We start from the raw sequence: 13,606 nt of genomic DNA, 5'->3' as shown, positions 1-13,606 counted from the left end.
GTGTTACCAAAGCCCAAAGAATGAAGACCAAGAGTGAAGCGAAATACTACTTTTGGGACGACCCCTATTTGTGGAGGGTAGGGTCCGATCAAGTGATAAGGAGGTGCATTCCTGACTGGGAGCAGCGGGATGTTTTAACCCACTGCCATTCATTAGCATGCGGAGGACATTTCGGGTCCAAGAAGACGGCAAGGAAGATTTTGGATAGCGGCTTTTATTGGCCAACCCTCAACAAAGATGCGTACGAGTTTTGCAGAAGTTGCTAGCGTTGCCAACTGACCGGTGGAATATCTGCCCGGGATGAAATGCCGCAGGTACCCGTAATAGTTTGCGAGCTATTCGACATATGGGGAATGGATTTCATGGGGCCTTTTCCTTCATCCTATGAGAATCTGTATATCCTAGTTGCTGTAGACTACGTCTCCAAATGGGTAGAAGCCAAGGCCACAGGCACGTGTGAAGCCAAGGAAGTGGCCAAGTTCTTAAAGAGTCATATCTTCAGCCGATTCGGTGTACCCAGGGCGATCATATCCGATCAAGGTACACACTTCTGTAATCGCACAATTGAAGCCTTGATGAAGAAATACGGTGTGCACCATAGACTATCCAGCCCTTACCATCCGCAAGCAAATGGTCAAGCAGAAATCTCTAACCTCGAGATAAAGAAAATTTTGGAGAAGACGGTGAACACTTCTAGGAAGGATTGGAGTGTAAGGTTAGAGGATGCTCTCTGGGCGTATCGAACAGCCTACAAGACCCCCATAGGCATGTCCCCTTACCGGATTGTTTTTGGGAAGATGTGCCACTTACCAGTTGGGATCGAGCATCGAGCATACTGGGCAGTACAGAAAGTGAATATGGATGCTACAGTCTGTGAAGAGGAAAGGAAGTTGCAACTGCAGGAGCTTGAGGAACTTAGATTGGAGTCATTCGACTCCGCCATGTGGTACAAAGAACGAACTAAATTATGGCATGATCGAAATCTGAGGACTAAGGAGCTCCATGTTGGCCAGAAAGTACTACTCTTCCAGTCAAGATTGAAGCTTATGCCAGGGAAACTCAAGTCCAAGTGGACAGGACCTTACATCATAACTGCACTCCGATCTAATGGGGCAGTAGAAATTTCAGGGAGTTTTTCTAACTCTGAACCTTTCATAGTAAATGGGCATAGGTTGAAAATATTCAGGGATAAAAGCGAGGTGGGTGTGGTGGATGAAATTCCACTACAACCACTTACATCGGTTTCATACTGATCAGTAAGATAGAAATTTGGAGTTCCGCGCGGCCAGTTTCCTTTTGAAAATAGTTTGCATATACTGGCCAAGTTGAATTCCAAATTGCCTAAGGAAGTTGTAAATATTGTGAATACGTAATTAATCTTTGCACGCTAGATAATTCCTAAAAATCCAAAAATATTTTCGGGCCTTAATTTTAATTTGGAGTGCACATTGACCAAGGGATTACTTATCTGCTGCTATTTCAAAATTTTATTTAAGTGCCCATTTGAATTAGTTTCTTTTTTAGGTAAGTATAGGGGAAATTATGGAGAGGACGAAAATTTGAATTAAAGCTTGTGCAGCTTTTGCAGGGTGACAGCAGGAAAAATGGCGCGTGAGCAGAGGGAAAAGACGCGCGGACCAATCAGAGGCCAGAAACCTCAACCGCCCTTCCCGTCTGAAACGTCGCGACCGGCTACCCCTGATAACCGGTTACAACCACCTGGAATTGCATTCTCTCTCCCACATAACCATACCGCTTTACCTTTTCCCCTCACAAACCCTCATTTTGCAATTACACTCTCTCTCGAAAAATTACTCTTTCATCTCCGCCGACTCCCAACCCTAATTTCCAGATCGTAATTTCCGCTCATGGGTAAGAAAGCATTCGCCAAGAAAACCAAACCCAGCCGCCGAGAAACTCCGGAGGCACGACCACAGCCAACCCCACCAGCACCCGTCGCTCAGCCATCGCCCATGGTTTCCTTGGATGCCATGATGACATTTCTTCGCCAACAGGACCCAACTAGGGACTGGACGACGGCTCTGACCAGTTTCGGCCAAACGGGGGGCGTCGGAACCACATCCAGCGAAGCTCCGCCTACGCCGGTCAGTCATGCCGCAGTTTCAGTACCAGATTCGGCAGAACTCGACGCTATCGCCACACATTACGACTCCTACTCTGAGGAGCGTAAGAAAAAGTCGAGTCAAGGCAAGACAACTCCGGAGGGGAGCGAAGGAACAGAGAAAACGCCCGAAGCGGAGCCGGTATTTCAAGAAGTGAGAAGGCCGGAAATAGATTTGAATGAATCGGCCAGAAAACAAGGCCTCATGACAGACGAAGAATTTGACTCGATTCTGAACAGGGTCAACCGGAGAGAAGAGGACACTGCACCAATGGCTGAGGGTCTAGACCTCGCATTGGGGGCAGTAGGAAACAGGGAGAAAGCCACATCAGGAAACATACCGGAAGGCCGACCTTTCCAGGTTGTAGGAGGGGAAGGAGAAGTACCGAGTAAAGAAAAAGAACCAGTAGACCCCCAAGTGAAAGTCGGGGATGATAGAATACAAGTAAGAGAGGAAGGTACTGCGTCTACGGAAGTCAAGGACACAGGAACAGAGACAGCAGAGCCAGAAGTAGAAGCACCCACCGCAGTGGCACCTCAGGTTGTAAAGCCGATTCCGGTCAGGCGAAAACTGGTGGTGAAAGCAGACCCCAAGGCAGACTCGCCCAAGCCGCAGAGGGTGTCGCAACGTTGTTTGGGTAAGTAGGCCTCCAGCAAGGCAAAACCGAACACGGCGGAGGACCCCATAGAGATCGCAAGCGAGGAAGAGCGAGCCACTCCGAAAAAGGCTGAAGGTGAACCTGTTCAAGCTACTGATCAGGAAGACACAGGGGTGTCTCCAATACAGAACGAACCGGGCACGACAACGGAAGGAATGGCTGGGGAACCGAACCTCACATCAACGTCCGGAAGGTCTGATGGATCTGAGAAGGACGAGGCCTTACTCCAAGCTAAGGAGGAAGCCAGGTACCAGATAGAAAGGAAAAGGAAAGGAAAAACCGTTGTGAAAAACAAGCCGAGTACCAAAAAACCGCGTACCGTGAACACAAGCATAGTGATCACTGAGGCTGACCCGAGGACCCCATCAAACCGGCAAACACAGAGTGATAGTGAATATGAGATAAGTGAAGAATCTGAATCCGATAGCGATACGACCATGGAAGATGAGGAGTACAAGGAGCAACAACTCCCTAACGATCATCGGGAACTATTGCATCCACCTGCAGAACCACTCCGATATAAGCGTTGGACGGTGGAGCTTACAGATGACGTGGTGGAGGGGATGAAATTTTTTGACTCCAAGGAGTTCCAGTCCATCTATCGCACCAAGAACGCAAAAGGCAAGAAGGTTAAGTGTGGAAAGGTAATTCATCTCCCCTCTTTAGATGAATTGAAGGTTCGGGAATCATTTCTCGCCCTTGTGCATGAGTTGGGTTTTGAATGGCTGTTAAGAAATGAGAATTTGAATGTTCCGGTCGATTTGGCCAAAGAATTTTTCACGACCTTTCGATTCAAGGTCACAACTGATTTGGATGTAGAGTGTATCAGTTTCAGAGTATTTGGAGGTGAGTTTAGGATGAATTTGATTGAATGGACTGTTCGGCTAGGAATATGCAGTTTGGAAGAGGCCATAGGGCCCGAGTGGAGAGATAGGGAGCGGGGGATTCCCCGCAGGCATGTGGACTTTGAGCCCCAAGTAGCTTGGGAAGAGCTTACTCACCCTGGGGCAGGACAGTTTCAGTCCACTATCTCCCGATCTATCCATCTCAACGATCCTAATCTACGCCTGGTTCAACTCTTCTTGGATTACAACCTTTTAGGACAGTCAAATTCGGTAGTCCGGACATCGATGACGGAGTTGTATCTTATGTGGTGTGCCAAGAAGGGCAGGAAGTTGGACTTAGGGTTCTGGACTGCATACACATGTCACCTCATCGCTACCCACCCAGCACGGAATATTTCCCTCTGCCATATATTGGGAATCTTTGTGAGAAACAACATCACCGTTTCGGAGGACGAAGACTTAACCCCCTTGACGATGGTGGACGCCCCAGGATTGTTTGATACCCCCCTGTTCGTCCGGACGAATGCGGTATACATGAGGCAAGGCGTGCCACACTTCTATGCGATGGGAGAGGAAGCTATACCCACTGCTCGGTTAGCAGCAGCTCATGAAGCACCGGTACACGACCAGAGGCAAGAGGGGATGGAAAAAGCTGTGGAGGAAATAGCGGAGGAAAGCAGACAGATAAGGGCAGAAATGATCGGATTGGCATCAGACCAGGAACAACGTCAAGCCAGAATGGAGAAGGCAATGGACGAAGTGAGAGAGGAGAATAAGCAGTTGAAGGCAGAGATGGTCAAGCTAGCGTGAGTAGTGGAACGGATGTTGGAAGGGTCTGCAGAGCAGAGGACATTAGCTCAGAGGCAAGATGCTATGGAGACGTTAGTGACTACTTTAGGAGAGGAGAACCATCGATTGATCACGGAGATGGGCCGAATGGCATCCGTGATAGATGAGTTGTTGAAGAAAGTGACCAGCCGGAAGAAGGAACCAGCTACAGGAACAAGCGGCCATGGAGGCCAGGACGATGAGACCCACCCACCAGAGACAATGATAGAAGAGCCCGAGGAAGAGAACGCCGAGGTGCCGGCAGAGGCCGAGGAACTGGCGAAGGAAAATGAGGATCACACTGGAACGGAAGAGGAACCCCTGGAAAAGCAGCCTACACCACCTGCCCCACGGAGGAGCAGGAGACTTGGCTAGACCACCCCCCACCCTGACAAGTTAGTTTTATTTTTAGCTTTCTGTTTGTTTTTAAGTTTTTTTTTTCATAATTGTTGGTGTTAGTTTTTGTTGTGATAGGTAAACTTCTGTGTTTGTTTCTGTGTAGCATGTTTTTGTTTTTTTTCTTTTTCTTGTTTCGTACGCATGTTGACTCACACTTAGTCCGTTGCACGGCCTAAGTGTGAGGAGTTTTATATATATGTGTGTTTTGTTGGTCTGTTTAGGTTTTCAAACTCTCCCACTTAGCCTATTCCATAGTCTAAGTGTGAGAAGTTTTAGTTTTAATTTGTTGTTTCTGTATGTTTGTCTATGTGTCCATCATACTGGTCATTACCTTTTCCACTTCACAGCCTTATCTGAGGGCAGACACTTGTGAAGTGGGAGGGGGGACGCAATGACCAGTATGATGAGTATGTGTATATGTGTATATGTGTAGTTTCTGTGTTTGTGCTTGTGTTAGTGTCGTGTTAAGTTTAGTTTTTTTTTTTTTTTTATTTGTGTGTTGATTGGGCTTAAAACTCAACCGTCTTGAGCTGACGGTGAAGGGAACTGAGGGAAATAAGACATGCTGGAAAACCGAAACCACCCTCCCTAGTACCTCCTAGTCAGGATAGATGATGTGAGTATGAGAGAAAAGCCCATACTTAGACCCAAACGCGAAAGCCCTCTTCAAATGTGAGTTATAAGCTTAAAGTGGAACCACTTTCCACAAATATTGAAAAGAAGGAGAGGCTGCCACAATTTGCCTAGGATGAAGTGACCACGGGTAGTAAACACTGAAGGCAGTAGGAAACCCCCCTCCGTTAAAAAAAAAAACACCTTTAGAACCTTTTTTTTCTAACTCTTTTACCCAGATAAATACCCCTAGCCACTGGGGCTGTGTGTGTGCGAGGCATGAGGCGAATGAAGCTTACTGGCCAGAAAGATGTGAAAGAGAGCAGACTCCAGCTGGGCAAGAAAGTTTGGAAGAAAATCGATCAGGGAGTTATCCCAGTTCCACACAAAAAGAAAAAAAGGGGGGAGAAGAAGAAGGTATAAGGGTGGCGAAGCCACAAAGGGAAAATAAAAGAGAGAAGAATATAAAAAAAAAAAGAGAAGGAATAAGGGTGGCAAAGCCACAAGATGATACTAACCAGTTGGAAACCCAAGCCAGAAGCGCCAGCTAAGAAGCAACTGATCAGAAGCCTAATGCACACAGTTCCCCCCCCCATATCAATAAAATAGAAATTTTGAAGACTTAGAGCCGTAGGAACATCTACCCCAAAACACTGCAACCCAATAGCCCCATTACAAGCCTTTAAGCCCTTCAGTAGCTGCACGTGAGATCTAAGTCCGAAGCAAGTGTGGTTGAGCATATTGAGAGAATGCGGTCCTAACATTCCTGGTGAGGTATGAGAGACCGAGTGAATCTAGTGTTTGGCCGAGAGTTTGGGCGATCTTGACAAGCGGATATACTGACCAGGAAGGAATGGGGGGTGGCAGATGTTCAAGGCTGTCTAAGGCCGGATTGCACCAGATCCCGAGGTAAGGGATGGTTGAAAATATAGCCCAATCTTTGTGTTTTAGTTTTATTTGTGTTTGTGTGTTTGTGTGTTTTTTCTGTGTTTGACCAAGTGTTTTTCTTTGCGTCGTTGTAGTATAGAGTCTAGTTTAGGTAGAGTCGGTCAGGGGAGTAACCAGGCTAGAATTCGACTTATTCCTTTTTGTTTGTTCTTCACGCTTGAGGACAAGCATATGGTAAGTGTGAGCAGTTTGATAAGTCGTATTCTAGGCCTAGGTTACGGGTCAGTATGATGTGCATAATTGAATTATATCTGCAAAACTAGTTGCTTAAGCGTGCAGGGTAAGTGTTCTAGCCAGTAGGCAGAGTTTCAGACACTTCAAGTGAAAAGGGCGTCAGGACCATTACGTACTGACCAGTATACATGCAAAAATGGCTCGAGATGGAGAAGGAGGATAGCTGGGACTGCTCAATCACAATTAAGGGCAAAGAAGTCATTTCACCGCAAGGTCTTACCCTAAAAATCAAGGGTAAGCCTCCCTATAAAAGGAAGCCACTTGGAGAGAAAGAAAGAATAACATCGTTCATCATCATCACTTTTAGGAGAGTTCTCTCGGAGTTTAGTCTTTCAGCCCAGTCCAGAATCTCGTTCCTTGCCACTGCCATGGTCACTTGAAGATCTAGATGTTCCCGGAGTTCCAAATCGTCTGTTCCAGCCAGCAGAATCGTAGTTAGAGATTCCATCGCCCGGAGTGGCAAAACACTTTTATTCGCTTTCGTAGTTTAATTTACTTGCTTTCTTTACGTTGAATCTTTGTTGCTTTTGGATGTTTTCTGCTTTTGAAGTACTTGTTGAAGATCTGAACGTGTTTATGCCATGAAGTTGATTTCCGTTTCGGTTATTGTGATGATTTCTTTTCCTTCCTATTCCGCCTAGTTAGCTTAGATCTAAGGTTCCTTGGTGTTTTAAGTGCTGAATCTTTTCTTTCCTTGTTTCCGTCGCAATTTTCCTTTAGTTAAACGTGGAACTGTTCGATCGTGAGTGAATCGCTGCATGTGAAGTTTAGTTTGAGTGCGTTTCGTTTCCTACTGACCAGTACGCGGAGTTGCAGTTTCTGTGTTTTGATTTCAGATTTGGTGTTCTTATTTGTGGATCTGTGTTCGCGAATTGATAAACTGTGTTTCCGTGTTGAATCTGGAATTATTTTCTGATTTTAGTTTGTGTTGTTGAAGAAGAAGATGTCCATGTCTAATGTTGGGGACCACTTGCTTTTTAGATGTCTTTTGCTTTTTGTCCTTTACTTTTAGTTATAACCTGCAGATCTGTCAGCCTAGTCACCATGACTACCACTACCCTCTGAATATTCTGTCTAGCCCAAAATAGAATCCCGTACCTTCAAAATATTTTCTGTTACAAAAATGTCTCCCCATTTCCACGTACACAGCTGCACCTCTACACTTCTTTCCCCATTCTAGTCAGTAGGAAATTACCTTTAAGTTCTTGCCTAGGTAGAGACTCAACCCGAGCGTGGTAGCTAACCAAACCATCCAGAATATCACCACAATAGTTTTAACGCACCATCTCTATGGGATTCGACCCTTACCACCACTATACTGATCAGTAGGAGTGGGTTGAGGAATCTTTGAAACCAGGGTCTAGGCTTAGTTATGATCTCTATCCTGACCAGTAGGATGTATCCTTGCTTGAACGACACCTAAGCGCCCTGAGTCCTAACCGTTTCAATAATTATTTTATTTAAGTGTGGGATTAATCCTAGAATATAAAAAGGGAGGAACCCTAATCCTAGCCCCCATTCACACGTTTTTCCTCTCTCTTGCTCTCTCCCGCACGCCTCCCTCCCTCTCTTCACCCTCTCCACAAATCTTTCACCAACTCCTTGTTCTTGCATCATTTTGGAGTTGGAAACTCAAGATTCATCGAAGAGTCGCATCATTCGTCATTCCTACCGATGGTTTTTGAACGATAAAGGTATACTCGAATCATCTTTCTCATTCTTACCATTGAATCCATGTGTCTTGATCCTCTCATGCATATAGTGAGTGTAGAAATGGTAGACCTAAAAATTAATCGGTTGGGAAGGATGTTTGCATGAGAAAGTATGTGTATGTGCGTGTATGTATGTGTGTGTGTGAGTTGTGGATGATTCATTGGTGAATGCTATGTGTAAATATGAGGTCATGGTTGTGAGGTCATTTTTCGAAGCATGAATATGTGTTGAAAGTATGAATAGGTATGTGTGGATGGATGATAGACAAACCCTAGTTTTTAAATGTTGAGCATGAAAACTGTGGTGTTCGGACAGTAGGTTCCGACGAGTGTTTGACCGATCAAACGACCTTATTTTGACACAACTTTTTAACTGAGTGAAGTTTTAGGTGTCTTCTGTGTTGTGTCAAAATTTCAGCCTCAATAAATGAAATATGAACTTTAACGAATTTTTCAATTGAACTGCGCAGTCCTGCCAGAATTCGTGTTCTCGTCTAGTGAGTTTCGTTTTTTATTTGACTGACCTACAGATGTGATTTTCGTGTGAAATTTTAACTGGATAAACCTTGATGTGTCTACTGTCTGGTGACCAAAATTTAGGGTCATATGAGGTCGAATGGAATTTTAATGATTTTTACAAAATGACTGCGCTTTTCTGCCAGATTCTGGTTTTGTTGATATGAACTTTGTTGAGAAGTTTGAGTGAATTAAATAATACACATGTGAATAAGGAACGTATCCTATGATGTGGTTATGTGTTGCACGTTGAGGTATGCTTGAGTGTTCGTTTCGTTTAAATTGATGAACGTTGGGATGGGTAATATAAGAAAACGATGTAAGGAACGATAGGGCATGCATGACAAATGTATTGATGGAAAGACTGATTGTGTTATGGTGTTGACAAGGATTGTGGTGCGTACGTGGGTACAAAGAACAAGGGTTGAAATAAAGTTGTGAATTGTGTATAAGCAAGCGAGGTGGGCTTTCTTTTACTAAACTCATTTTACGTTTCAAAATTGTGATATTGGAGTTATAAGGGTGGTTTAAAGTGTTATGTCATACCATTGGTGAATTTGTGAAGTTGACTGCGCAATTCTACCGGAAAATGTTTTTTCGACCAGTAGGTTACGTTTTCGATTTGACTGACCTAAAAAGGTTATTTTCAAATGAAATTTTAACTGGAAGTTATTTGATGAGTCTACCGCATTGTGGTAAAATTTTAGCCCCAACGGAAGTCGGGTGAGGTTTTAATAATTTTTATAAAATGGTTGCGCAGTGCTGCCAGATTTCTATCCTTACAAAAACAACTATGTTGTTATAAGTGATATTCATGATTTATATATGTGATGACGTGATGTGTTATTCAAAGATGGGGAAAAAGGGAAACGTTGGGGACATGCATGATTTTGAGTCGGTATTTGAGACTGATTGTGATACACATAATGTAAAGGTGATAACTCGCGCTCTCAGCGTGACAGCAAGGGAAAGGAAATACTTGAAATCAAAGCAGTCGAGGTGGGCTTTCTTTTAAATAAGGAAGATGTCCTAAGTATTTTACCGATGAGAATGAAATTGTGTTTATCATGCATTGTTTGATTTTAACGTGCCTATCTGATGTGGCTTTTGCCACTATTATTTAAATCGAATTCGGGTCCTCGTAGAGCCGCAAACTCTACTTGGATTAGTGTACACCAATGGTAGACCGTGTGTCAGCGTACGGGTTGGTCGGTCTAGTGACCTGGTTTGTGGCCGCATTCCTTGTCATGTATGTGCGGATATGGCTAACGTCTATGGAAAAATGACTGATCAGTCAACTTTTTACAATGGGAAATGATTTTGAGTGCCTCGGGCCTTTCTAAAGCTAAACCCCGATGGTTACTTACGTATGGCATGATAGATAAATAATAATTTTTATGAAAATGTTTTCGGCATAAGTCCACTGAGTATCTTTATAGTACTCAGCCCTGCATGTGTTTTTCTTATGTGCAGGTTGAGCGGCAACGAGAGGAAGGTGGTGTTGAGCAAGTAACTTGAAGAATTAAATGTTTATCTTTGAATTATGAGTGTCGTTGTGTCTTCACACATGACGTCACTCCTTCTCTTTGTCGTTTTCCGCTGCGATATTTCTTTTACTTATTAGTTGTTGGGCCGAACTTAAATTTTTCCGGTTATTGTTTTCTTGTGATTCTGTTGGATAATGTCAAACTCTTAATCGTTTCCTTTGAGTATTAATTGCCGGCCCAACTCATTATTTAAACCCAAGTCCCCTTCTTGTTTTATACTTAATTGTTCATTTAGTATGTTGGTCAAACCTCCTTGATGGAACCCTAGCCTATTTTCCTTGTTATATTTAAGTCTGTTTAAGTCGCGATCGCCGCATTTATTATACCCTAGAAGGGCGGTCGTGACAATATGCTTCCCAGTAATTGAGGCTGAAGGAGCTGAACTTTCCGACTCATGATTTAGAGCTAGCAGCAGTAGTGCGCGCACTAAAGATTTGGAGACATCATCTCTATGGAGCGAGATGTGAGATTTTTACGGACCATAAGAGTCTCAAATACTTCTTCGAGCAGAAAGAGTGGAACATGCAACAACGACGTTGGCTAGAGATTGTAAAGGATTATGATTGCGGTATTCACTATCACCCGGGCAAGGCGAACGTGGTAGCCGATGCTTTGAGTAGGAAGAACCAACCGCAACTGGCCTCTTTTCTAACTCAAGAGGAAGCGTTGATCCACGAGTTCGATAGGATGCAATTAGAGATAGTGAAAGCGCTCAAGACAGTAACAGGAAGAATCACGACCCTAGTGATTGAGTCAGACTTAAGAACCAAGATCGTAGAAGCTCAACGACGTGATGAGAAGTTGCAAGAGACACGTGTGAAGGTGTGAACCGAGAAACATGACCACTTTCGTGAGGAGGCGGACAATGCTTTGACATTCGGTGGTCGATTGTGTGTGCCGAACGATGAGGAGCTTGAAGATGAGATTTTGAGTGAGGCACACGACACGCCTTACACTGCTCACCCTGGAAGCACGAAGATGTATCGAGACTTGAAGCAACGTTTTTGGTGGAACGGAATGAAAGGAGACGTAGCATCGTTTGTGGAGCGATGTCTAGCTTGTCAACGAGTGAAGGCCTTACACCAACGGCCATATGGGAAATTGCAACCGCTCGAGATTCCCGAATGGAAGTGGGAGCATATAGCCATGGACTTCGTGATGGGTTTACCAAAGTCCCAAAAGGGGAACACTGCGATATGAGTGATCATCGATCGACTCCTAAAAGCGCGCACTTCTTACCGATTAGAATCACCTATGGATCGGACAAGTTAGCTAAGCTCTACGTGAGTGAGATTGTACGTTTGCATGGTGTGCCAAAGACCATTGTATCTGATCGCGATACGAAGTTCACGTCAAAATTTTGGAAAAGTTTGCAACGGGAGCTAGGCACAAAATTGAACTTTAGCACTACTTATCACCCGCAATCTGACGGACAGTCGGAGATAACGATTCAAACACTTGAAGATATGCTGCGAGGCGTTGACCTAGACCGCGGAGAAAGTTGGGAAATTGTTCTGCCATTGGTTGAATTCGCCTACAACAATAGGTATCAAGCGACGATCGATACGGCACCGTATGAAACCCTGTATGGCAGGAAGTGTCGATCCCCACTCTACTGGGATGAGGTTGGTGAAAGAAGGATGTTAGGACCCGACGCTATCAAGGAGATGACTGAAATTGTGCATCAAATCCGTGCGAGGATCAAAGAAGCTCAAGATAGATAGAAGTCGTATGCCGACGTGCGCCGAACGAAAATCAAATTTGGTGTTGGTGACAAAGTGTTCTTGAAAGTATCTCCGACGAGAGGAGTTGTGAGGTTTGGAGTGAAGGGAAAATTGAAACCGCATTTTGTAAGACCGGTACGAGATCGTTGATGAAGTAGGTCCTGTAGCTTACCGCTTGGCGTTAGCTCCTAGTTTTGGGAATGTGCACAACGTGTTCCATGTGTCGCAGTTACGCAAGTACGTGTTTGATCCCAAGCATGTGATTCATCAAGAAGAAGTGGTCCTGACCCCCGACATGAGCTACGAGGAGAGACCCGAAGCGATCCTAGATCGAAAGGTGCAAGAGTTGCGAAACAAGACAATAGCATCCGTGAAAGTGTTGTGGAAACACCATGGTCCCGAGGAAGCCACGTGGGAGTTAGAAGATAGGATGAAAGAGAAGTACCCCGAATTGTTTATGTGAGACGACCAAATTTCGGGACGAAATTTCTGTTAAGAAGGGAAGGATGTAGCACCCCGAAAATTTCGACTTTTGTTTTTCTTTAATGTGGTTGTCGATTTGGAATTTCATTCATGGAATTTAATTTCTATGTGTTTGAGTTAACGATGTGAGTTTTAATTGTTGTGAGTTATGTGGAATAATGTACTATTTTTTCCAATGTGAGAAATTAATTAAACGGGATCATACATTTTGTTCTAGCCATTTTATTTGGAATTTTCGGCCCCTTCAAATGATTGGAATTAATATTTTCCTTTTTTGGATTTAATTAAATGTTTTGGGATATTTATCCAAATTAAATCCAAACCAAATTATCCCTAATTTATTCTACATGATTTTCAACCCTTAGCCTATTCCTTGGAGATTTTCGAAAATCTCCTATTAATTAGGAGGATGAATTATTTTTGTAGATTTAATTGGTACCATGTTTAATTTCCTTCTTGAATTGAAAATCCAATTAAATCTAACCATATTTTGTCAAATCCCTCCATATCCTATTTTAATTAGGATTTGACTCTTTTCTTCTTTAAGACCTATAATTTTCGCCCCATATACCTATAAATTTCCTTGGGGAATTAATTTATTTGTTACCTATTTTGTGGGAGTCTTTTTCTACAAAAAATTACCAAATTTAAATCATATTCCTATTTTATTGGAGGATTTAAATAATTTCCTTGCTACTCCCTAATGTACACGCCCCCTTTTCTACACGCCTATTTTCTTTTAAATTGTGGGATTTATTCATTAACCTCTATTTTATTCCTCCACAATTATAATTATTTTATTTAAGTGTGGGATTAATCCGAGAATATAAAAAGGGAGGAACCCTAACCCTAGCCCCCATTCACACGTTTTTCCTCCCTCTCGCTCTCTCCCACACGCCTCCCTCCCTCTCTTCACCCTCTCCACAAATCCTTCACCAATTCCTTGTTCTTGCATCATTTTGGAGTTGGAAACTCAA

At 43.7% G+C, this 13,606-nt stretch overlaps 1 protein-coding gene across 1 annotated transcript; it reads left to right on the top strand.

Annotated features, from left to right (window-relative positions):
- Window positions 1-1,868: 1,868 nt before the first annotated feature.
- On the top strand, window positions 1,869-4,436 carry LOC121804035 (titin-like). The gene is made up of 3 exons (XM_042203585.1): window positions 1,869-2,208; window positions 2,428-2,760; window positions 4,225-4,436. The coding sequence occupies exons 1-3, from the start codon at window positions 1,869-1,871 to the stop codon at window positions 4,434-4,436; spliced, it is 885 nt and encodes a 294-aa protein (XP_042059519.1).
- Window positions 4,437-13,606: the final 9,170 nt, after the last annotated feature.

Source organism: Salvia splendens, chromosome 5 (genome assembly GCF_004379255.2).
Source record: "Salvia splendens isolate huo1 chromosome 5, SspV2, whole genome shotgun sequence".
NCBI classification, from domain to species: Eukaryota; Viridiplantae; Streptophyta; class Magnoliopsida; order Lamiales; family Lamiaceae; genus Salvia; species Salvia splendens.
This window is presented reverse-complemented; position numbering and strand designations above follow the sequence as displayed.

Coding starts and splice junctions, on each gene's coding strand:
- LOC121804035 (XM_042203585.1), top strand. CDS start 1,869: ATGGGTAAGAAAGCATTCGCCAAGAAAACCAAACCCAGCCGCCGAGAA. Junction 2,209..2,427: donor TAAGAAAAAGTCGAGTCAAG/GCAAGACAACTC, acceptor CATTGGGGGCAG/TAGGAAACAGGGAGAAAGCC. Junction 2,761..4,224: donor GGTGTCGCAACGTTGTTTGG/GTAAGTAGGCCT, acceptor CTGCTCGGTTAG/CAGCAGCTCATGAAGCACCG.